The following is a 25,487-nucleotide window of genomic DNA, read 5'->3' as shown; positions in this document are numbered from 1 at the left end:
GGTAATTAGTAAGTGTCTGAGACCAGATTTGAACCCAGGTACTCCTGACTCCAAGGCCAGTGCTTTATCCACTATGCCACCTAGCTGCCCCAACTCTCCCCTTTTTTAACCACCCTGTCTTCAATCTGCTATCATAGTGCTGCTACTTTCTTTAATCCTTTCCTTCCTTCCTTCATTTCCTCCTCAGGATCCTTCCTTTACAGATAAAGAAACAAATCCCTGAAATCCATGAGACTAGGCTCTGGAAACTTTACCTCTGCCTGCAAAGGCACAATTTATCTTAGAAGCTTGATAGCACTATGCAAAGTAAAATGGGAGTTACCAGAATCTTAGAACTTAGAACTGAAAGAAGCCTTAGAGAGGAGAGAATAATTCTAATTGAGTTATCATTGATGTTTCTACTAATAAAGAACCTTTTTAGTCCTTGTACTATATTATTAGCATTTGAGATATATATATCATTGTTTACTTCACTTTGGGACAAAGGTCTAGTGGGAAGTTTGAGGGAAGGCAAGAATAGGAAATTTTCCTTTCCTTTTATTGAACTTGAAGGGAGGAAAGAGGTGATCACACATAACATGTCTATACTAAATTTGGTTTATGACCTATTTTTTTTTGTTTTTTTGCAAGCCAATGGGGTTAAGTGACTTGCCCAAAGTCACACAACTAGGCTAGATTTGAACTCAGGTCCTCCTGACTCCAGGGCCTGTGCTCTATCCATTGGACTACCTAAGCATCTAGCTGTCCCCGATGACCTATTTTTAAAGTTTATTTTTTTCAGAGGATCTCTTATCAGAAGAGAGTGGGAATTAAAAACACTTTGAGAGGCATTCTTGATCTATGTGCCTTTTTTGCTCTGAGAATTAAAAGTGCCTTAAGCTGATAATTCCATCTCTTTAAACAGTCAAGTATATTTGCTTCCCTAAACCTATTATTTCTGCTGAATTCAATATTTATAAGGTGACAGGTGTTAAAATCACTACAATATTGTTGTCTATAAAAGATGTTAAATTTTGATTTCATACCCACCATCTAGAAATTGCAAACATGTAGATATCTATAAGCTAGGAAATATTTAGATATTTCCCGTAATATCTCTTATGTACCTCTAAGAAAATTCCATCTGATGCAATCAGTTGCAAAGTTGTGTTGTTTCTATCTTTGTAATCTCTAGTCATATCCTATCTCTCCTCTGATACTGCTACCATTCTGGTGCAGGACTTTATCATCTTACACCCAGACTATCACAGTTTAATATTCTGTGATGCTATACAGCAATAATGTGCAGAAAGGAAAATCTGCCTATCTCAAGGCTTCCCCCCTCTCCAACTCAGCTGTCCAATACTGTTCTTAAAGTGTAGTCAAGTCTGACCATGTAAGCTCCTGCCTCTATTCAATAAACTCCAGTAGCTCCCTATTGCCATCAGTATCAAATATAAAATCCTTTGACTTTTAAAATCCTTTATAACCTTATGCCTTCCTCATTTCCATTCTTCTTACCCTTATCCAAACCCCTCTATATGCTCTATGATCCAGTGACACTCTCTTCTTTGCTATTTCTTGAGCAAGGAACTCTATCTTCTGACTCGAGGCAATTTCAGTGATGTCCCCCTTTACCAAATCCAAGCTAAAACCTCATCTTCTATAAGAAGCCTTTCTTAGTATGCATTAATCCTAGTGCCTTTCCTCTGAGATTATCCCTAATTTATCCGGTGTTTACTTGCTTGTTACTGACATGTTGTTTCCCCTATTAGACTATGAGATCCTTAAGGCTAGGGATTGCGCCCCCCCCCTTTTCTTTGTATCCCTGGTGTATAACACAGTGCCTTGAATGTAGTAGATATTTAAGAAATGCTTGTTTATTTGATTAGATGTGTCTTCATTTCTTGGAAACCAGTCCAAGGTTCTGCAAGTTTATCTTAGCTGAGCACAATTCTGTTAACTCCTTCCAATCTGGAAAGACTGAGAAAAGTTCCAGGGATAGAACTTATGTCAGCCATCTCTGGGAATAGATTAATTTTTGGAAACTGGCCACTGGGTGACCACTTAATGAAGAATTTGGATCATGGCAATCCAAAAATCATTTACTATGGTTTTGAAGAAATTATGTGTGGTAATGAAGAAAACCAAACCTGAATAGATCAGAAATACTTGAAGTTCTTTTGTGATTCTAAGTATCAGCAACCGTTTCATTTAGGGCCCCAAATTTTCTATAAATGTCCAGTATTTCACATATTTTTGTATTACATTCTCAGAAGATAATGGAAAGTATATATTGTCAAAATGACTCCCTTAACAGAGTCATTCTACTGCTTTATTGAGGTTGTCACCTGATTAATCATATAAACTTCTCCCATAAAAATTCATCCTTTTTATAGTTTTTCCTTATCTCATTCAGTTTTATATACTTGCAGTTCATAAATGCCAATCTTGTTATATCTGAAACTGCAATATCCAATCAAATTATCCTCTGATGTATGTCCAAAATGTCCTCAATGATTTTTTGGGTCCATATTTTACTATCTTTGCTTCCAATGAAATGATCTGTGAAATCCAGTAATTACATTGTCTTTCTATGCCAGATCATAGAAATATCAATAAAGGGTCAGCATTAAAACAGCAACAAATTAATCAGAAAAGCCAACCTTTAAACACATCCACGGGATGATTTTAGCGCAAAATAGCCCCCTCATGCCTCTTAATTTTCCTTTCTGCACATTATTGCTGTATCGCATCACGGGATATTAAGCATATTTCAACTCATGGGACCGACTCAATCATGTTTTTAGAAATTGAAAACAAATGTTGTAACTGGATGAATGATAATATTGAAGTAATAACAATTTCCTAGTAGGCGTGCTTGGTTAATGGCTTGCATAGGCTTTCGGCTTGTAAACACTGGAATGTCTATCACTAACTGAAATTGGATTTTTTTTAACCATAAAGTTTGGCAGTAATTTGGTTTGATACAGATGAACCAAAGAAGTCATAACCAATGGAAAGTTCATTAGTAGTCTGATTCTCATTAACTGAATTACTGTCCTCCATGGAAGGTAACTTTAAAAGTTGATTTTTGCTTCAGGGGATAATGGGAACTATCTTCTTACAGAACTTAATTTGAAAATGCTTCCCCTCTTCTCCTTTGCTTGGGCACTTTGTTATGTAATAAATGAATTGGACCATGCTAGACTTGGCCTCAAGCAGAGGGGTTATACACTCCCTTTTGTGGAAGATATTTAGAAAATCTTTCTCAGGGTCTGGCAACCTCTGTGACAGAAAACAGATAAAATATAGATGGCTTATCAGTTGCCCTGTTCTTATCATGTTTGGAGTTTGAAAGCTGCTGAAATGATGAAAAACAAACAGCACAAATAGGGTCCCGTCATTATCTTCCATATGTGGAGATTATTTCTTTAAGCTCAGAGAAAAATGCATTTGGTTTAGAACTCTAATCCTTCATTCTGAGAGGCAGCACAACACTTAGATACTGATGGGTAGGGAAAAAGAAATTAGGGAGTGAAATGAAATATAGGTTGCTCTGGGAATTTGAAAATTCAGACAAAAGTATACTCTTAACAATTTTCTAAGACCTTAAATGTTCAGAGTTCAATTCCTTAATGAATAATAATGACTAATATCACTTTTATGTAATAAGAATAAAGTATAAATGTCAGTCATTTATGTCCTAGCTAATTACAAAAAATCTCTTTGTCTTTGACTTGGTTTAGTAAAGTTATAGTATCAAGGAATTCCCATTCTGGATTTTGCAAGGAGAGGTCACTTTATGTCATTGAAATAGTGAAAAAGATTTTAAAATATGTTTTTGATTTGTTATTTGAAAAACCCATGATATAGTTATCTGTCCTTTCTTTAACATTACTATTTGGGAAAAATTTAAATCAGTTATAAGAAAATTCCTTATCCTACCTGCTAAGTAGCCATATTTTGTTCTTTGGCTTTCTGAAGCACATTTTGTTTTTGTTATTCAATCATGTCCAACTCTTCATGACTTCATGAACTATGCTATCCATAGTTTTTTTTTTCCCATTGGAAAAGATACGGATATGGTTTGCCATTTCCTTCTACAGTGGATTAAGGCAAAGGGTAGTTAAGTGACTTGCCTAGGGTCACACAGTAATTAGTTGAGGCCCCCTAAATCTTCCTGACTCCAGATCCAGCTCTTTATGGTCTGGAGGCCTAGCTTGATAAGCCCTCTATTCTGCCTAGCTGCCTCTATTCTGAAGTACTTAGTAACCATTAATTAAGATCCTAAATCTACATCACCTTCTTAAAACTGGGAAGCATAGTAGATGATGAGTGATATGCTCATGGTCACAAAATCAGCTAGTAGGAGTTTCATGGATGAACAAAAGAAATCATAGAGTTTATTTTCCTGTTCCACCCATATGATAATATATTTTTCCTCAGTGACCAGACTAATGCTTAGGGAATAAGAACAATAAATATCTGTTAACAACTTTTAGAGGTTTCCTTGACCTGACACATTTCTCTTCATGCTCATAGGCTTTCTGATTTGATGAGAAATGATTTTTTCTTTTCATTGATTCTTGTGTTCGTCCAAGTTTAAAAGTAATTTTTCTTTACCATCTTTGAGTTGGAAATATGTTAATGTCATGAAGTTCATTTTACTTTGAATAACTTCATTTTTTTTCTTTAAAAATTTTCTATGATACCTCTACTCCAGAAAGAGTACCAAGTTACAAACTAGTCTGGTTACCTACATCATAGATGTGAAACTTAATTAGAAAAAGGACTACTAATTAATATATGAAAATTCCCCATGGGCTGTATATTCACTTAGTTTTAAAATTCATATTTTATGATATTTTCATTTATTTGGCTATATTTTCTCCAAATACATTTTAATCTGTTTCTAGGTTCATGCTTCCCTGTAATTCATCAACTATTATATGATCACCATTGCTTATTTCCATATACTTTTTTTTTTTAGGTTTTTGCAAGACTTGCCTAAGGCCACACAGCTAGGCAATTATTAAGTGTCTGAGGCCAGACTTGAACTCAGGTATTCCTGACTCCAGGGCTGGTGCTCTATCCACTGCACCACCTAGCTGTCCCTATTTCTATATACTTTTATAAAAACTTTGTTTGCCATGATGAGTTTATGTTCTCAATTTCTAGCAATTTGGTTTCTGTACTTAGAGAGTACTTAAATAAGAAATAAAAAAATACAACTCTCCAGTATTACTGTACTTCAAAAACATGTATGATTTCATCATCATGGGTTACTTCTCCATTGATACACAAACTGGCACCCCCACACACCTTAGAACATGATTCAATGAGTTTACCATGGTTCAGACTGCATCACCTCTGGCCATCTTCTGATCATGAAGCTCTCTGACCTTCTCTGGTCTGGTCCATTGTGATCTGTTATTCAAAATCTTTCCAGCTTAGTAGAGTTCTTCAGAGCTTTAGATCTGCTGGCATAACCTTTAAGAATTCAAGTTTACCTTCACACCACAAATAGCATTCAAAATTATTGTGGGAGATGCCTTGGTCAGATCGGTTTCCTGATAGTTTAGGTTCAAGATTGGAAAGAAGTGATACTCAGTATAAATCTTATACAAGAGGATATTTACTTATTCAAAGCATAGTATAACAATAAATATAGTCAAAGAGAATACTATTTTGGTTTATCTAAGTGTAGTTCTCCTGATTTTCTGTTGCCATGACTTTCTACAGGTCAAGTATCAAGGTCAACCTGTAAGTTCTTTTGACTTTTTGTATTCAAGTGACTAGGAAACCATGTCTGTATCCTGAATCTTAGACCTCTGAGTTAATTCAATCTTAGAGGCAGTTTTAATACCTTTTAAGGAAAAATTATTCCATCCTGTATGAGTTAGATGCTTAAGACATGGATCCCACAGTTTGTAGCTAAATAATAATTAGAAGACAGATTTTCAAGTGAGCAAAATTTCCAACCAATTTACCACAGGCAAATGAATGCTAAAAAGTAAGCTTCATGAGAGCAGGAGCTAATTTTCCTTCTCGCTTTTTGTTTGTTTGAACCAAATAAGCCTTACTAAAGGTTTATTGCATTGAGTTTTATTAGCTCTGTGTGTGGTTTATTTAATTAATGAGACATTCCAATAAAAAGTGTTCTTTCAGTCCTTTTCAGTCACATGACATTGAAGAGTGCTTGAGTTTTTTGATATTTCCCTAAAATTTAACATCTAATGAGATAGTTACATACAGGACTTGGACTTATCAAGCATAGTTGGTTAACTAATTCTGGTATATATCAGCATATGAAAGAGTCTTTGGATTTAAATTTAGTACTGGGTACAGAAAGTCTTTCAGAATGATGACCATTTAATGGTCTATAGGAAATACTGCTTATGTCTTGGTCTCCTATACCATTTTTACTAAGAGTCACATAAAGAAATCTGGATGGTTTAATGGCAAAAGTTAAAAGCCCTGGTTTCAAGTATCACCATGTGGTTTGAGTTCTATTTGCCTCATTTGTAAAATGAAAATAGAATACCTAATCTGTCTCCACAAAGAAGTGTCAAAGCAACAGATAGAAGCTGGGTGGTATGCAGCATTTCAATAAAGAGTTTTGGCAAGAAGCATTAAGAAGATAAAATGAGATTATGTATATTGCACTTCTAGTATTATTAATATTATTAATAATTATCCTGAAAATAGCTCACATTTATTTAGCTTTTCATTAATTTATTTATTCACAAAGTACATTATATTCATCATCTAATTTGATACTTACAACAACCTTTAAGGTAGAAGCTGCTATCCTCCTTTTAGTGATGAGAAAACTGATACTTACATAGTTGCCCAGAGATACCAGATAGTGTTTGAGCCAGGATTTGAAAACAGGTTTTCCTGTTTCTGAGTTCTTGCCATATTGCCTTTCAAGTAAAACCATATATGTAAAATGCTAAGTAATTATAAAGTATTCTATAAATGTAAGTCGTTATTATCATCAAATAGACCTAGAGTATCTTGACTTTTAAAATTTATATATGTGTGTGTGTATGTGTGTGTGTGGTTGTATACATATGCAAAACTAAATATAGTTTTATAAATATAAATATACCTGACTCTATGTGTATGTAGAAAGAAAGAGAAAGGAAAAAAGGAAGAGAAGAGAGGAAAGGGAAAAAGAGAGGAAGAAAAAAGTGAATGATTTCATTTAAGGTTCAGGTTCAACCTAAGTCATTATTGCAGAATTGTGGTACAGTTGGAACTGCCAGGTTTGGCCTTAGCTATGGAGTGTTATGCAAATATGAAAGATGTCTTTAATACCAATAATGTATATAGAATAACAGGTGTGTTTTTTCTTAATTTTCTTTTTATCATTCAAATCACCCAAGAAAATTTGTTTTTTCCAATGTATGTACCATCTAACAGTGTTATCCAGTTCAGCAAAATTAGCCTTTTCAAAACTATACATGCTATATACTTTTGTGCTTAGCTGACTTTTCCAACCATTTTCGAATATATTTTCAGCAACCGGAAAATTACCTAAGAATTTATCAGTAATGACATTTAAGGAACTCCCCAGAGAATTTTCAGTAACCAAGTAAAAGTCTGAGTTTCTCATCCAGAGTTCTTGAATTTCACCTGAAGTATATTGAAGTATATTCAGCAATGTTTCCCAAAAAATAAGGGAGGAAAAAAAAAACAGGAAATATCTCTCCAGTCTTTCATGATTGCATGTATTGTTTTCCTTCACTTTTAGTTTATGTTAAAAATTTTAAATCTTAATTATGGTTACTTGGATTTCAGTATTTTAGATGTTAAACTTTTTGTTGTCTGAAAGAATAGGTCTTTTCTCACTGGTGAGCTTTTTAGAACTACCTCCTTGAAATTTTACTACATGAAATACTAAACCTCATAAAATTTTTTGCTTGCAACTTTTTTTAGCTAAAAATGATATGAATTATTTTTCAAAATGGAACCTGGTTAGAGTTTCCCAAGTTCCTTATCCAATTTGGAAATATTAACATCACTGCGGCAAAGGTTTATATTTTAGATTTTGTAATAGTCAGGAAGCAAAGTATTCTATTGAGGCTTTACATGATCAAATAATTCATTATTTAAGGATGATTTTATAGACTGCCCAGGTCAAAACCATATATCCTTTAGGATGAGTATATTCACATTTGAGTGAACTTGTCAATGAATAATGGAAAGTTTTGTTTGTCTACTTTACCCTTACTACTTTTGACCCTAGTGCATTGAGATCACAAAAAAGTTAGAGTTTTTAAACAGATAACTGAATAAGAATTAAGGGTATCATATATAATTCAGCATGATTCTATTTGTAAAAACATCATTCACCTATTACTACATCAGTTTGTTATTGTTTTTTATGTAAGACATTTTGTTTTTTTGTCTTTCTCTTATAGTGCGGGAGTCGGCAGGACTGGATGTTTCATCGTGATAGATGCTATGTTAGAGAGAATAAAGCATGAAAAAACTGTAGACATTTATGGTCACGTAACTTTAATGAGAGCCCAGAGGAATTATATGGTTCAAACAGAGGACCAATACATCTTTATCCATGATGCACTGTTAGAAGCAGTGACATGTGGAAATACCGAAGTGCCAGCTAGAAACTTGTATGCATATATTCAGAAGCTGACACAAATAGAGACAGGAGAAAATGTCACAGGAATGGAACTGGAATTTAAGGTATGGTGTTGTGTTTGATACTTTAGGCCTGGATAACTGTTTGATATTACCTTTAAGCTGTGATTAGAGAAGTATGGTCTCAAGCAGGGAAGTGAAATGTGCAAAAAAAAAGATTGTTAAGTTGTAATTTGATGTATTATTTTGAAAGGTATTTGACTTTTTGGGATTTTTTTCCTGCCTACCCATAGTTTATTCATTCAGACTATAGATTGATCTTTTTTTTAGGGGGGAAGGGGCAAAACATGCTTTAATTTGAGAACTCATAGATTAAGAATCATCATAGTTAAAAAAAATCATCAGGATTTTAGGGACTCATATTTGTAAAAAGTGAAATGTAATGTGGTCTGAACAGATAGGTAATTTAAAGTAGAAAGAAGGCTTAACTATTCTGAAATGAAATCTTGGGTTCATGACAATCAAAAAGCATGCTAAAATTGTTTTAGTCATATTTTCCTTGTTCTCTTTTCAACAGCGTCTAGCTAGCTCTAAAGCTCACACTTCGAGATTCATCAGTGCCAATCTTCCATGTAATAAATTCAAAAATCGCCTTGTTAATATTATGCCATATGAATCCACAAGGGTATGCCTGCAGCCAATCCGAGGGGTGGAAGGATCTGATTACATCAATGCCAGCTTTATTGATGGATACAGGTACTTACAGTTATTCTCCTGATGCATTGAAGCTTTTGACATTTGCATGTGCCCTAGTTTCAGAAATGTGATAAATTTAAAGAAGTAGCAGCTTCACATTATTTCTGCTGAGGTCAGCTTCCCATTTCCAGGGACCAGTTTTTTCATTGACTTACTCAAGTTAAGAAGAATGCAACCATGGATTTTCCCTTCTAGCCTCCCACTGCCTCTTTGCTTAAGCTTATAAAAGGAATTAATAAAGAAACCGTTTGGTACTATAATTCATAAACTTAATAGATTGTGTGACAGTCATTTCTAGACATGAAGCAGCACAACTAAGTGTTTCTTAAGTGCTTTGTATGACACACAAAATTGAGCTATTAGAGTTGCATTAAAATTTAAATAATAATGATAAAGACATACATCATAATATTAACAAAGCAATTTTCTTTGCAAAGTACTAAAAATTAAAACAGCTATTGTTTGATTAAACAATTTTAATAGGAATTTAATGTGTTTGGCATTAATATGTCTTTCATTTTTATTATGAGCAGGTTTCAGAATAATGTTTACATACAAAGAGTGAGCCTTAACACATTCTCTTATGCTTTAATCATCTTTTATCATTCTATTTTTTTAAATATAGACAACAAAAAGCTTACATAGCAACACAGGGACCCTTGGCAGAAACAACTGAAGATTTCTGGCGGATGCTGTGGGAACACAACTCCACAATTGTTGTGATGCTCACCAAACTCCGAGAAATGGGCAGAGTAAGTGTATTATATCTGAATATATGTTCTTTTATAAGAATACTATCACAAAACAAAAAAGTGAGATCTAAACGAAACAATCTGACTGGCTAGGTTGCCTTCCTTTTTTGTTCTTTTGGGGTTTTTCCCCACTCTAGTCACATATTGCCTATGAGGCATAATGCAGTATAGCAGAAAAATCATGAGATTTGAAATCAAAGAATTAAGATTTAAATCTCTGCTACTTATTTGCCATTTGACCTTTGGAAAATCACTCCAGACATCACTTTTGTCATCTGTAAAAAAGAAAAGTTTATACTAGATTATCTCTGAGGTCCCTTATATACCTGAACCTTTGAAAAGTAGAATGCTCAAAAACCCATGTGGACCATTTGATTGTTTGGATTTCTGATTGACAAAAGTCATCAATTTCCATAGTGTTTTATTCCATTGGAACTAAATGATGGAAACAGGTAATTAGTAGTCAGTATACTTTCTTTTTCTTGTCCCCATTCCTATAATGTCATTATAAATCTGACCTTTGGGAAAGGTGAGAATATTTGGTCCTATAAAATTGTATAATCATGTGATCTTACAAAAGAACTGGATAAATTAAAATTTGAAGATTCCTATTTGGAGATCTTGATAACTCATTTTACAGATGAGGAAACTAAGGCAAGCAGGGTTAGCTGACTTGCCTAGAGTCACATAGCTAGTAAGTATCCAAAGCTGGATGTGAACTCAGGAAGATTTTCTAAAATATTAGTCTACGTTATGCAAAAATGCTGGAAATGGTGGAAAGAGTAATAGACAGAGAAGGTCAATCACTTCTCAAACAAGATTGGACATTTTCTTGACCCAGAACTGGAATGCTCTCTCCCTTTATCCCACCTCCTGGCTTCCCTGGCTTCTTCAATTTCCCATTAAAAGTCTTAGCTTCTGTGGGAAGCCCTTCTATACTCTCAATTATATTGCCTTCCCTTGGCAGTTATTTCTAATGTCTTTTGTCTGTGCCTTATTTGTACATTGTTGTTTATATATAGTCTCCCTCATTAGATTGTAAACTCCTTTCTCATTATTCAGCAATATTAAGCAAAATATCAAGGTGTTTAATAAAGATTTTTTTTGACATTCTGACTGACCCCTAAATTCTCTTCTTAAACCTGAGTCAACCACAATCTCCTTGGATTTCCTCAAACTGAATCAATATGGTATAACTTAGAACACAGAGATATGTAGAACTCAGTTCATATCTCATTTCTTCCAAGGATTATCTCTATGACATAGGGCTAATCATTTAATTTCTCTGAATATTAGTGTTTGTAAAATAACATAATAATACCTGTAGTACTTACTTCATAGAAATTTCATGAGTTTACAATGAAAATGTATAAATGTCTATATTTATCACCTGTAGAATGAGAAAATTGAAGGGGATGAATTTCAAGTTCCTTCCAGCTATAATATTTTATGACAATTAGGTAGATGATAAGTTCTGGGCCTGGAGTCAGGAAGACCTGAGTGCAAATGTGACTCAGACAGTTCCTAGCTATTTGACCCTGGAAAAGTCATTTAACCTCTGTTTGCCTCAGTTTCAGCAATTGTAAAACAGGGATAATCATAATTCCTACCTGCTAAGATTATTGTTATGATGAAATGAAATAATATTTGTAAAGCCCACATTACACATAATAGGGGCTGTATAAATTCTTATTCCTTTCCCACGTTCTTATGACTACATTTGACCTCAACTATAAACTCAAACTGACCATTGCAGGAACTAGTCAGCACAATTTGCAACCATTTGCCAGTCACTTTGTTAGATTCTGGGAATAAAAACGTAAAAATGAAACATTCCCTGCCCTCAAGGAGCCTTTATTCCATGGAAGGGAATGAGTATGGTCAGATAAGCAGATATCTCATGTAGAAGGAGCTGAGCACCGAAGAGACCTTGTTCTTCCCAGTGTTGTCAAGGGATTCATCACATTCTTTAAAATATCTCATTTGTTTCAAGTTGTTAATGAGTTCTTCTCTAGCATGGTAAATTGTCCTTGGGAATAAATGAAGTGATTAACTTTTCCTTGCTATACCTAGCCCATTTCTATATACTCTGAATTTTCCTTAAAAAAGTAGGATTATAAAATTACCCTTCATTGTCCATTTAATATCTTTTACCTGGGATTCTTTCTTTTAGGAAAAATGTCACCAGTATTGGCCTGCAGAACGTTCAGCAAGATATCAATACTTTGTGGTAGACCCAATGGCTGAGTACAATATGCCACAGTATATCCTAAGGGAATTCAAGGTCACAGATGCAAGGGTAAGTTGGCAGGTTCTTCTCCAGTTAACTTTCTCCTTTTCTTCCCTTTCTTTCCATTCTCTCCCTCTCTATTTCCCTCCCTCCCTCCCTCCCTCCCTCCCTTCCTTCCTTCCTTCCTTCCTTCCTTCCTTCTTTTATGGTAACTTGTTCTCTCTTTATCAAAATCTACACAAAAACCAGGGGTTGGGGTTGGCTTTATTTTAGACTTAACATCTGGCAGCACAAGTTTGAGATTGCACTTTATAAGTGTTTGTGCTAGAAAATATTACTGATTAGAAGATTGTGCTTCCATTCACCTTCTCTCGCTCTCTTTGGAGCTTTCTTTGCTTTTTCATCACTTAAAGCTATAAATATGTTGTTGTTTTGCAAAACCCTGTAGGTCATGTGAGTAGGAAGGTTAATTTGGTCTGATTTTAAAACTGCAGAGCAAATAGCATTCTTTTAAAAAAGCTGACAGTCTTTGCACATTCTAATTTGCTCCCTGGCATGGTTTATTCTTCAGTACTCTAATGTGTCTGTCCACAAGAACTATGTATCCATGCATGACCCTTGCTAGCTAATTTTTATTTTGCATTTCTTAGCTAAGACTGACTCTAAAACTTCACTCTCTGTGAGATGTTCTATCTAGCCACTTCTAAATCATAATTTCAAACTGGTATTAAAGGACAGAAGAATCAAGACTTAGTTTTGCTGTGTCTTTGGAATTTTTTTTTTAGGTTTTTCGCAAGGTAAATGGAGTTAAATGGCTTGCCTGAGTCCACACAGCTAGATAATTATTAAGTGTCTGAGGTCAAATTTGAACTCAGGTACTCCTGACTCCAGGGCTGATGCTCTATCCATTGTGCCACCTAGCTGCCCCATCTTTGGAATTCTTAGAGTAGGATAGTGAATTAAAAAACCATGGTAGAGTGCTTTATTTAATTTTTTTGTTTGTTTGTTTTTACTGGAAAGCATATCTCTTACCTGAATGTCATGTTAGAAGATAATCTCCTAATTCCTCTAATTTGGCTCTGATTTGACCTGAAATTATTTTTGCTATTGATTTGATTTGTTTTGTTTTGTTTTTTACTTCTGTTTTTTGAGACTCGGTCTCCCTATCTGACTCAGGGTGAAAGTGCATGCCACTCAGATTCCCAATCCTGTTGCTAATTGGAAAGGATCTTTTGACCTGTTCTATTTCAACCAGTTCTCTACTTAGGCAGCACTTGACTATCCCATTCCCAGGGACCCATGATATTAATGCCAGATTTTGTGTTCCCAAAGTAAAGTACCCTCAGCCTCAACCTTCCCCAGTAACAGGGAATACAAAGTTTATAGTAACATAGAATTTTTCTTTCAATTTTTTTCATGTTCAACAATTTTAATAGGATCATTTGAGTCAAAAAAGTTTAAAATCTTTACTGTGCTGAAATTGACAGTATCTGCTTTAGCCTGAGGAAGATCATTTAGTACAATGGAATAATCATTGGACTTGAATTCAGAAGACCTGAATTAGAGTCACTCTGACACTATAATCTTTGTCCATTCATTTAACTTCACAAAGTCTTCATTTCTCCATCTGTAAAATGTTATGATAACATTTAAGCTATATACCCACAATAGGGGTATTTTGGGAATCAAATATATAAATATACATATATACATATGTATGTATATTTGTATGAAAATATATACATACATTCATGTAAAGATCTATGTAAATAAACTTCAAAGATGTAGAAGTGATCATACATTATCCTTGCCCAAAGTCTTGCTAATACTTCAATACTACTTTAAAATTTCCATGCTTCCTTTCAAAATTAGGGAAAAAAATACTCAAATGAGGAAGTCATTTAGAGGTGGATTATATTTAGAGGTGCTAATCAACAAGGAATATGAGCCAGAAACCCAAACATCACAAATATTTTCCTATTCCCCTCAAATGCAAATCTAGACATGATCAATGCAAACAAACTCAGGTGAAATTGATAGAGATTGAACTGAAATTTTCTCACATGATAACTTTCTTATATATTTAAAAGGAATATATTTTCACTTTCATGTGCAATCATTTATTATACTATATTATGGAAATTCTTGTTTTGTTCCACAAATTAAAAATAATAATTAAAAAAGAAATTCCCTTACATTTTAAAAGGAGATTCCCAGAATTTTATATCTTTCATAGCTGCTTCAGTACTCTGTTTTAATTTTTACTATGTCAAATCTGAACTTCTCTACTTAGAAAGCATGCTGACTTTCAAGGCTACAATATAATTAAATAGATAATTTATATGGAGTCATGTAATATCTCCTCCATACTGTAAAGATTTACAAATATGGTTCCTTTGGCCATTACTAGAAAAATTCATCAGAAACTAAATCCCTAGGCTGTCTTAGGGAGGACAAATATTACCATTTATTACCTAGCCTCCTTTTTTGTGTCCCAACCCTTTTGCAAATTTTATGTTATGATCAAGTGAACCAGAGCATTTGCTACTCCCAAAACAATGAAGAGACAATTGGGTTCCTGCATCAGTTGTTATTAGGTCAAATGGTTAGTTACCTACTTTTCAGTTTAGTTACCTAGTTGACAGAGCTTCCCTAATCTCTCAAGGTGGCTACAAAAGCATGCATTACATAGGATTCCTTTGGAAAGTGTTTGCTTTGTTGATCCATTGCTCTTTCTCTCTTCAAGCTACCCTCCTTGCACAATGTCCAAAGGAGCATTTTCAACATCATTGAATCTTGCCTATATCCTGCTACACACAACTGGACCTCAAAATTAGGGTGACCCTCAAGAATGAAGCTACACTCATTTGCACAGCTTTTGAAAGGCTTTCCTCCTATCCCCCAACAGTGGTAGTGGGAAGGCGACAAATATATTTCTTATTCCTTCCTGTACAAAAGTAAATAGATTTCCTGAGAAGAAAGTCCTGTTACTACCTCTGAAGACCTGAAGACAGTAGCTTCAAAAAAAAAAGGTGGGGGAGACAGACAGAGAGAGACAGAGACAGAGAGAGAGAGACAGAGAGACAGAATGACAGAGAATGACAGAGAGAAAGAAAGAGAGGAAGGAAGGAAGGAAGGAAGGAAGGAAGGAAGGAAGGAAGGAAGGAAGGAAGGAAGGAAGGAAGGAAGGAAGGAAGGAAGGAAGGAAGGAAGGAAGGAAGGAAGGAAGGAAGGAAGGAAGGAAAATCTCCAGAAATAAACAACAGAAACCTTTTATTCTTATCTTTTATAGTGACCTAGATTTCAAATGTCAGAGGAATCATGTTTAATCATTTTGGAGAAGAAAGAATCCTTTTGCCTCTAGTTTTCATTCTGCCTTTATTTGTTTGTTTGTTTGTTTGTGCGGCGGTTTTCTTCCCCATTCTTTATCCAGGAAACCATGCGTGATTCATGAGGATAGCCTTGCAGAAGTCCATTTTCAGGACAGAGCATTTAGGTGCTAATGCTTTCTTTTCTCTCCTTGAAAGATGCCTCACTTCTTGTGTAAAGGCACAGTAACATAACATATGCTCTTTATTCTGACATAGCTAGAAACAGGATGCCTTCAAGATGTGTAGAGTCCAGGGGGCATGAAGGTTAACACAGCTACTCAATTTAAGTCAAGTCCTTTAAATGTCACCATTTGCAGTTTGACAATATTAGAAATTGAGCAAATTCAGTTTATCTGGTATTGCAGTGATGTCAATGAAATCTTTGGTTTGGGGTATATGTTCTTCTGGTTTATAAATATATGAGAGACACCTAGATATTGTCACTTTTTAGCAGTTGTTATGCTTAGAAAAATACCGATGTGTGTTTTGTTTCAGAAGGAGGATACAAAGCCTGAATTCGCAAGGGTAACAATCAAAAAGCCTACTGATTGTTAGTTAGAGAGGGAAAGTCACAAAGTTGAATGAAAACCTCCATATTTAATGTCTAACTGGAAGTGATAATGGTTGATGATATAGCATCCTTACATATGTGAATCAGTTATATATGTCAGATTGTTTTAGTAACTGCTCAAACTCATCAGGAATTATGATCTAGAAATTTCTAATTAAATATAATCCTAATTTTCTCCCTTTCTTTTCCCACCCCTTGTCCTTTACAAAATAAATATCCTTTTTGACTGCTGCAATGGCATGGAATCATCCTGTACCTTTCTTCTGGACATATGGTCCTACCTAAGGATGGTCAGTCCCGAACAGTGAGGCAATTCCAGTTCACTGACTGGCCTGAGCAAGGAGTGCCAAAATCTGGAGAAGGCTTCATTGACTTCATTGGCCAAGTACATAAAACAAAAGAGCAGTTTGGTCAAGATGGGCCAATCTCAGTTCATTGCAGGTAAGTTGAGAATCAGGGAATTACCTTTTTATGATCAAAGGCATGATAACCTAATATTGTTGATATTAGCCAGATGGTTACAGTGAATTTACAATTAAACACTTGAAAATGTTATACATTATGAAAATAAATTCAATAAACTATTCTTTCTTCTGGTGAAATTGAAAGATTCCTGAAAAGTTCTGTGGGGTTTTTTTTGAGAATATTTATAAAATTGGAAGTGGTGTTACATTTTTCTTTGCAAGCTCTACTAGTTTATACTTTAAGAATTTTTTTTTAATTTGTATAGTCACATATTCCTTCATCCTAATAGAGCATCACTAATAAATAGCTTTCAGGAGTACTCATAAGAAGCATTCATTGTCTCTGGATTTCTTACACATTAATGGACTGGTTGTACAATATTATACTTTAAATTTCCATTAACATGGAATCTTTCATTTTAATCTTTAATATTTTTTTCAAATTCAATCAGTATTTTACATATTAATACTGTACCAAAAGTCTATAGTTTGGGGTGGTTAGGTGATGCAGTGGATAGAGCACTGGTCCTGGAGTCAGGAATACCTGAGTTCAAATTCGGCCTCAGACACTTAATAATTACCTAGCTGTGTGGCCTTGGGCAAGCCACTTAACCCTATTGTCTTGCAAAAGCCTAAAAAAAAACCCAAAACAAAAGAAAACCCTATTGTTCTTAGCATGCTGTGAGCAATGCCTTAAAAATCCACTCTATTGGTGTATTTTGCTTCCAAGTCCAATTATTCAGAAATCATTTGTTTATTTTTGCACAATCAATGAAATAAGGACTAGGTAAATTTACAGTAGACTTAATCAAAATAGACAGAAAAATTGGCCAATTCTTTTTTTTTAATTTGTCTAGATAGTTGCCCGAGCTTTCTGTTGTTATTGTTTGAGGTCCAGTTGTGTGTAGCTTTCCCAGTATATAGGCAAGATGCAAGTTGCTGAACATGTTCCTTTGGACTTCTTGCAAGGAGGGTAGCTTGAAAAGAGATAGCAAAATGCTTCTTTTATCAAACCTACCTTTGATATCAAGTTTGGTGAATTCTGGCATTATCATAAGAATTCTGATTTGACTAATACTTGATTTTTAAAGATGGTCAAAAGCCTCAGACTGTGTCCTTTAGTTTATTAGCCATTTTACTTATCAAATGATAATGCTGTTACACTGTAATGTGAATATGTCTTAGAGACACAGGAATTCTAGGACATTCAATTCATTGAGCATTGTTTTTTAAATACAATTATCTTTTATTATGGTTATTTGTTTTTAGATAACCTTTATTTCTGCATACATAAATCCCTCCTTTTGTATCTAGCATACTTTCTCTTGCAATAAAGATTTTAAAATAAGAGAGTCTGTTCTACAAAATTTAAACAACATAATAACCACATCTGACAGTATAATTGGTTTCCTATATCCATAGTCCCTCAGCTCTATGAAGAAGGATGGATTCCTTGACTCCTCTCCAAGGTCAATCTTGACCATTCTGATTAGGCAGTTTTCCATTCTGCTTTTTTTAAAATTATTCTTTTCTATAATGTAATCGGCATTGAACATATTGTTTTCTTTGTATTGCCCACTTCACCATATAACTTCTCATTTTCTTAATTCCTTGTTAATTTTATTTGACTCAGTATTTCCTTACATTAATGTAGCCCAATTTGTTTAGCCATTCCCCAATGCTTATCCTCAACTAATACCCATTAATTACTATATGTATGAAAAACTGTACTAGGGACTAAGGATATAAAGAAAAAAATTCCAGCCTTCAAGGAACTATGTTCCCAGAAAACACTAAGTTTTTACCATTTACTAAATTTAACATATAAATTAACTGATTAATTAACTAGGTCACTCAGTACTTAGGAGAAAAACATGAAATACTGTAATTATGTAATTATGAAATATGTAATAATGCAGCCAAAACTTATGCAGGAATTGCTCATTTGTAGCACTATCTTTTTAACCCATCTGAATCATTTAGGAAATGATGCCCCAGGTTGGCATTTTTTGTACATTTTTATTTAAAGTTTTGAGTTCCAAATTCTGTTACTCCCTCCCTCCTTTCCCTTCATCTCCTCCGAGATAGTGAGCAAACAGATATAGATTATGGATGTGCAATTATGTAAAATATTTCCATATTAGTTATTTTGTTTAAGAAGATTCAAATAAAAGAAAAAATGAAAGAGAGAAAGTGAAAAAATAGCATGCTTCAGGATATTTTCAAACAATATCAGTTCTTTCTCTGCAGATGGATATCATCATTAGTCCTTTGGGATTGTCTTGAATGAATGTATTACTAAGAATAGCTGAATTATTCACAGTTCTTCCTCAAATGATATTACTGATACTGTGTACAACATTCTCCTGATTCTAATAACATTACTATGCATCAGTTCATGTAAATCTTTACAGATTTTTCTGAAATCACACTGAAATAAAAATTGCCATTTTTATAGCACAATGATATTACATTACAATCATGCCACAACTTGTTTAGCCGTTCCCTAAATAATGGGGTATGTCTTTGATTTCCAATTCTTAGCTACCACAAAAAGAGCTACTATAAATACTTTTACACACATAAGTCCTATTCTCCCCCTTTTCATGTCTTTGGGATAAAAACCTAGCAGTATTATTGCTGAATCAAAGGGTCTGCAAAGTTTTATATCCCTTTGGGCACAGTTCCAAATTACAGAGCAGGCTACTTTTGAAAGAATGCCAGAAGGATTAGAAGCTTCACTTAACATTTCTGTTTTGACTCTTTAGAAAGATATTGCACAAAGAGATGCCATACTATTTGTATATGCTCGTCAGCTACAACCCAAAGTAAATGAATCCATCCATTTTCTACAGACTGTACCCAAGCGTTACACATGCTGCTTAATTAGTATCTGCAAGTGTAGAGATTTTTCATATTATTCACTGTTTTCCTCATTACCTAAGCCTCCAGATGCTTCCTTGCTTCTTAAGAGTACAGCTATGAATTAATTTCCTTCTCTTGCTTCTGGAAAGATTCTGAAGAGTTCTCTTAAAGTAATAAGCAAAAAAAGGAGGAATGGGTAAAGTAGAAAATACCCCCAAAATGTTGCATACACAACAAAGATAATTCTGGTCTTCTAACTTCTATGAAATGTATAAAAGATGCTTGTTGAAATCAGCAGTGAATTTTGTTCACTCTATGTCCCTGGCTATTTTTTTTATATGCAGATATATTGGGTGTGTGTGTATTATGAAGAAGTGTGTCTGTGTGTGTATGTGTGTGTCCTGCCTCATAGAGAAGCAGATTCCTCCAAGAGATTAAGTACTAGCAAAGATATTCATAATGGCAGTCTTCACCTTTATTTTCCTTATTTGAATTCACTTAAACCACCAAGAGTTCTACCTTTAAAAGACTAAATAAACAAGTGTGCTGTTATTTCAACGCCCATAGATATAGCTTATACGAATGATCTATTGAAGCTTCCATTTCATGTACACTGGCTGACATCCAATTGTATTGCACTTTTTAAAAAAATTTTAAGTTATTTCAGAATGACCCAATGCCATTCTCTCATATGTCAAACTCTCATAAGGTTGCTGTGTTTTAGGGCATTTAATCTGTTATCCCATATAAAAGACAGTGAGGGATATTGGTTGGCCTGTGAGGCATGGAGTCAGTAAGATATTAATTGAAATCCAGGCTTTGTCATTTTTTAGATATGTGACCCTGGGCAAGTTACTTTACTTGTATAAGTCTCAGGTAGCTTAAAAGACATCTATTAAACCATAGAGATTTAAGATAAATATTTTTGGAAATTTTTCTTAAAGTTTCCTTTGCTGATGAAATCATATGTCCTTTATTCTTTGTAATTACCTGAAAATAGTCTCTATAGAATTTCACTCAAAGTTTTCATAACTTTCAGATTCTTGTGTGAAGACCTCCCTCTCTAGTTTGAGGAAATTTATGTCCACCTCTAAAGTAAGTGATAACATTTAAGGGTTTCCATTGATTAATGTTGAACTCTATTCCTGTTGCAGTGCGGGTGTTGGAAGAACAGGTGTCTTTATAACACTGAGCATTGTATTGGAAAGAATGAGATATGAAGGTGTTGTAGATATCTTCCAGACTGTCAAAATGCTAAGGACACAACGGCCAGCCATGGTACAGACAGAGGTGAGTTAAGTCAATCTGCATTTGGGGAGGACAGGTGCTATCACATCTCATAAGAAACTAGCTCTTAAAGTGGTCTTCACTTTAAGAAAGCCAATGATACCCAGGAGACATTTACACCAGATACCTACCCAATGTTGTTCTGGTAGACCTGTGTCATTTTGGATTTTCTATGGCATATCTGACACATTTTAAAAAATAATAATAACATGCTTTTTTTAAAACTCAATCTTATTTAAAAAGATGAGAAGACCAAGATAATAAACAATAAAACTTAAAAGTGGTTTATTTCTGGATAGAACCTATGACAAAGATCTAAGGGTGGAATCAAAAGACCCCAACATAGTTGATATCTGCACGAATGAACAGAAGCAATAGTATGTCAGCAGCAGAAAGCTTCAAAGCAAAGAATTAGTCATGTGGATTTATTTTGAAAGCAGAGATATTTTTTCATGGCTATTCAGGACCAGAAGAGTTGTCCTGAAAAAAAAATAAATGCAAGAAAACTATACAAACTGTAACATGCCACTGAAGACTATAAAAAAATGTAACACTGTCAAATACCTAGCAAAACATGATCTAGGAGCTAAAATTATACTTCTTCAAAAGTTCATTATTTCTTATGCACTGATAGACGAGAGATCCTCATTATACAAATTCAGACCTAAAAATATCAGGAGAGTTTCACTGATAAACTGTATTAGAAATAGTCCATTATCAGAAATAGAACTATTTCTTACAATCCTGAGAATATATAGTCATATTCTCCAAGTTAAATGGAATAAAAAGCTTTCAAATATAAAGATCTAGAAGAAACCGTCATCACAGAGGAATAGATATATAGATATCATCCCCTCTTCTTCTGTCTCTTACTGTTGTACTAGCTAAATATTCAGTAAGTTTTCATAGGATGAGCATTCCATATTCTAATACTTTTACTCAGTTGAAACTGAAATAAAATATTATTTTAACTACCTCTGCAATACTCTGTAGATGAATAATTATAACAGTATATTATCAAAACTTATTAAGATATCAAATTATCAAGACATCTCTAAACTGCAGACAAAAACAAGTTTGAGATGAAGAAGAAGATGATGATGGGAATAATGCTAATAACAAAAATTGACATTTTATTGCATTTTAAAGTTTTCAAAGAATTTTGGTTACATTGTCTCATTTAAATATCAACCCTATGAAGGAAGTATTTTTTTCTCCATTTTCCATCTTTTAATTTCTGTTTCCTCTCATTTTCCAGTCTGTTAGTATAAATATATGTGTAGACAACTTGATGACTCATAGAATGACATTAAATGGTGTTTTAGTCAGCCTGACCTACTGGCCCTGCTATCTCAAAAGATAATGTGAGGAATAATGCTTGTAAGGAAACTGTTTATAAGAAAATGCCTCAATATAATTGTCTGGAGAATATCTACCAGATAATCCCTCACACAAATACAATGGTTGTACTAGAATTTGACTTGAGCAATGAAAAATTATTAAAACAAGCTAAGAAATTTAAGGAAGAAAGAAGAAATCAAAATGCCCAAAGGTCCACTTGACAAAGTACCTAACTCAACTGTGGCAAAATAGAAATGTGAATTCCATTTATCTTGCATGACCATTTTTACTATACAAAATATTATGTACATTTAAGTAAATGAAATATTTTCTTTTGTTCCATGAACCCATTGATTCATGGAAATATGTTTTAAGTTTATTTGAAAAATGTTACTTTTGTTATTTCATTTATACATTTAGCCATTGCCATGCCTACAACAGGAAATTTTGTCTTCTAGTCTATGTCCCCCCGCTATAATGTATTGGACCTCCATAAAATAACAGTTTTCTTCCTCATCAAAATCAGGATTATTTCATGCTCTGTGTTATTTTCATTCGGGTCTTTATGGTACAGACCTCTAGCAATCAAGTTGCATTATGTGAAATGAAGCAGATTGTTTGTGTCAGGGCAGCTGATCGCCTAAAGCCCTTTCATGGTGATCTAGATTGAATAAAATGAAATGCCTTTCCATGAAGGTATGGAAGGTCCAGGCCATAGTACAAACGATTCTCATGGCCTACTATCCCATGCTCACTGTTTCCAACAGCCTCCTTCATTTATTTATGTGCATCAAAAGGGAGACTGGAGATTTTGCTTACAGACATCATGGTTCCATTTTCCAAATAAGAATTTTATTTTTTGATTTAAAATATTTAAAGTAACACAGAAGACAAATAAATCTATTTTTTCTCCCTGGACTTACTTAAGGTGATAGACTATCAAAGCGGATATAATAATACATTTATAATTAGAAGGGACTTTAAAGGGCATCCAGTCCATTGTAGAGCTGAGGAACTGAGACCTAGAAAGGTTAAGCAGGTAGTAAATAAAATCAGTGTTCAAGCCCATATCTAGTCTTCTTTCCATTATTTCACACTGCCCAATATAATGCATGCTTGAATAGGATCCCTTCTAGAGTAACCTTGACAACTGGACACCAGACCTCTGCTTGGGAAAACCACTGCCTCCTAAAACAGTTTATTCCAACTTGGGATACTCTAATTGTTAGGAAGTTCTTTTCTTGACCCTAAATCTGACTCTCTTTAGCTTGTACCCACACATTGCCCCTACTGCTCCTTTGTATAGAACCATGTAGAATTAGGATCATGGAATTATAGATTGGCAGATGGCAGAAACCTCATAGGTCATCTTTGATTCCTCAATGTTCCCTCACCCTTCCCCTCATTTTCACCCCCCCCCAATTTCTAATCTGTTGCCAGGATTGTCAATTTCACCTTTGCAATAAATAAATAAATAAATAAACAAATAAATAAATGGGAATAAATTTCACCTTTGCAATATCTCTTAAATGTGCCCTCTTCTCCCCTCTCACATTACAAATACTCTGGTGAAGACCCTCATCTCCTCATGCCTGTATTATTGTAATAGTTGCAGGTGGATTTTTCTGCCCTCAAGTCTTTCACAATCCATTTCATCCTCCATTCCTTCACTAAACTGCTTTTTCTAAAGCACCCCTCCCTTCCACTCAGTAATTTCTAGTAGCTTCCAGTTGCCTCCAGAGTCAAATAGAAAACCCTGTTCTTGATGTTTAGAGGTCTTCATAATCTTCTCACCCACACAACCCTTCCAGCCTTCTGACACATCCTACAACCTAACATATATTTTTTGATCTAGTGATACCAGCTTTCTTGCTGTTCCTCATACAAGATATTTCCATCTCTTAATTTTGATCATTTTCTCTAGCTCTATTCCCCTCATGCCTGAAATGCTCTCCCTCCTCATTGCCACTTCTCAATTTCTCTGGCTTTCTCCAAGTCTCTACCAAAATCCCATCTTCTAAAAGAAACCTCTACTCACCCCTCTTAATTCAGTGCTTTTCCTCTTTCAGTTATTTCCTATTTTACTTGTGTATAGTTTCTACATGTTCGTTTGCCAGTTGTCTCCCCTATTAAATTGTGAGCTCCTTGAGAGCAGAGGTTGCCTTCTGACTCTTTTAGGTGTTTTTGTGTATTGATGATGGACCATGTGAGCTAAACTCTTACCTTACAAATGAGGAAACTGAGGCCCAGAGAGAGTAAGATTATTACCCAAAGACACACAGCTAGTAAGAATCATAGACTGGGGGTGGTTAGGTGGCATAGTGGATAGAGCACCAGCCCTTGAGTCAGGAGTACCTGAGTTCAAATCTGGCCTCAGACACTTAATAATTACCTAGCTGTGTGGTCTTGGGCAAGCCATTTAACCCCATTTGCCTTGCAAAAATAAAACAAACATAAAATAACATAAAATAAAAAAACAATAAAAACACGGGCTTCTATTCTTCAGCTAAACATTTTGAGCAGGAGAAGTGCAACAAAATCTCCTCTTTCATCATCTTATAAAATGAATTAACAAAGGTAAAGCATTTAGCAAAAAATTTTTTTCAAATAATTTTTATTTCATTTTTGTTATTGTTATTACCTTATATCTTTTTTGGTGTTCAGACAGAAATGGTTCTCAGAGACATCACTATCCTGCTATTTTTTGTGTTTAAGGTTCTGTAGACTTGTACACATAACTGACATTACTTTTGATATTGGAAAGAAGAAATTTTGCAATGTATACCATTCTGCGCTAGACTCATGGAAAACATCTTGGGGACCACTTCCATAGCAGATAGGATGATCTGTGCTTCACTCAATTCCCACAAGATTTTTATTTTTTTTCCCACTAGAATTGAATACTGTCCCCTATTCTGTACTTAGCTTGGAGAGAACTTTAACATTTTGTATGGAAAACTCTTTTAAAATGCTGTTCTTGAGGTTTTATGAAATAATATTATATTAAAGTAACAAAGTGGCTGATGATGATATTTGGACTTCCTTAATATGGGGGAACTTCCAGTTTGGAAACTTCTTCTACCTAGACAAATCAATAATTTGTCTGTACATCAGAGTTGTTTGAGGACACTAAAAAAGCTAGGGAATTTCCCTTTGTTCACCCAGCTAGTAAAAGTCATTGGCAGGAATTTGAATCCTGATCTCTCTTGAGTCCCAAGGTTTTCTTATTATCCACTATGACACCCTATTTCTCAAAGT

At 34.4% G+C, this 25,487-nt stretch overlaps 1 protein-coding gene across 4 annotated transcripts in view; it reads left to right on the top strand.

Annotated features, from left to right (window-relative positions):
* The window catches only part of PTPRD (protein tyrosine phosphatase receptor type D), a 604,004-nt gene that overhangs the window by 572,318 nt on the left and 6,199 nt on the right, over nucleotides 1–25,487 (top strand). For all 4 annotated transcript variants that reach the window (XM_074197507.1, XM_074197506.1, XM_074197505.1 and 1 more), the window contains 6 exons: nucleotides 8,412–8,697; nucleotides 9,170–9,348; nucleotides 9,974–10,100; nucleotides 12,274–12,399; nucleotides 16,559–16,713; nucleotides 20,756–20,891. In XM_074197507.1, the coding sequence (XP_074053608.1) occupies nucleotides 8,412–8,697; nucleotides 9,170–9,348; nucleotides 9,974–10,100; nucleotides 12,274–12,399; nucleotides 16,559–16,713; nucleotides 20,756–20,891 (1,009 nt within the window). The remainder of the gene's footprint in view (nucleotides 1–8,411; nucleotides 8,698–9,169; nucleotides 9,349–9,973; nucleotides 10,101–12,273; nucleotides 12,400–16,558; nucleotides 16,714–20,755; nucleotides 20,892–25,487) is intronic.

Source organism: Macrotis lagotis, chromosome 8 (genome assembly GCF_037893015.1).
Source record: "Macrotis lagotis isolate mMagLag1 chromosome 8, bilby.v1.9.chrom.fasta, whole genome shotgun sequence".
NCBI classification, from domain to species: Eukaryota; Metazoa; Chordata; class Mammalia; order Peramelemorphia; family Peramelidae; genus Macrotis; species Macrotis lagotis.
This window is presented reverse-complemented; position numbering and strand designations above follow the sequence as displayed.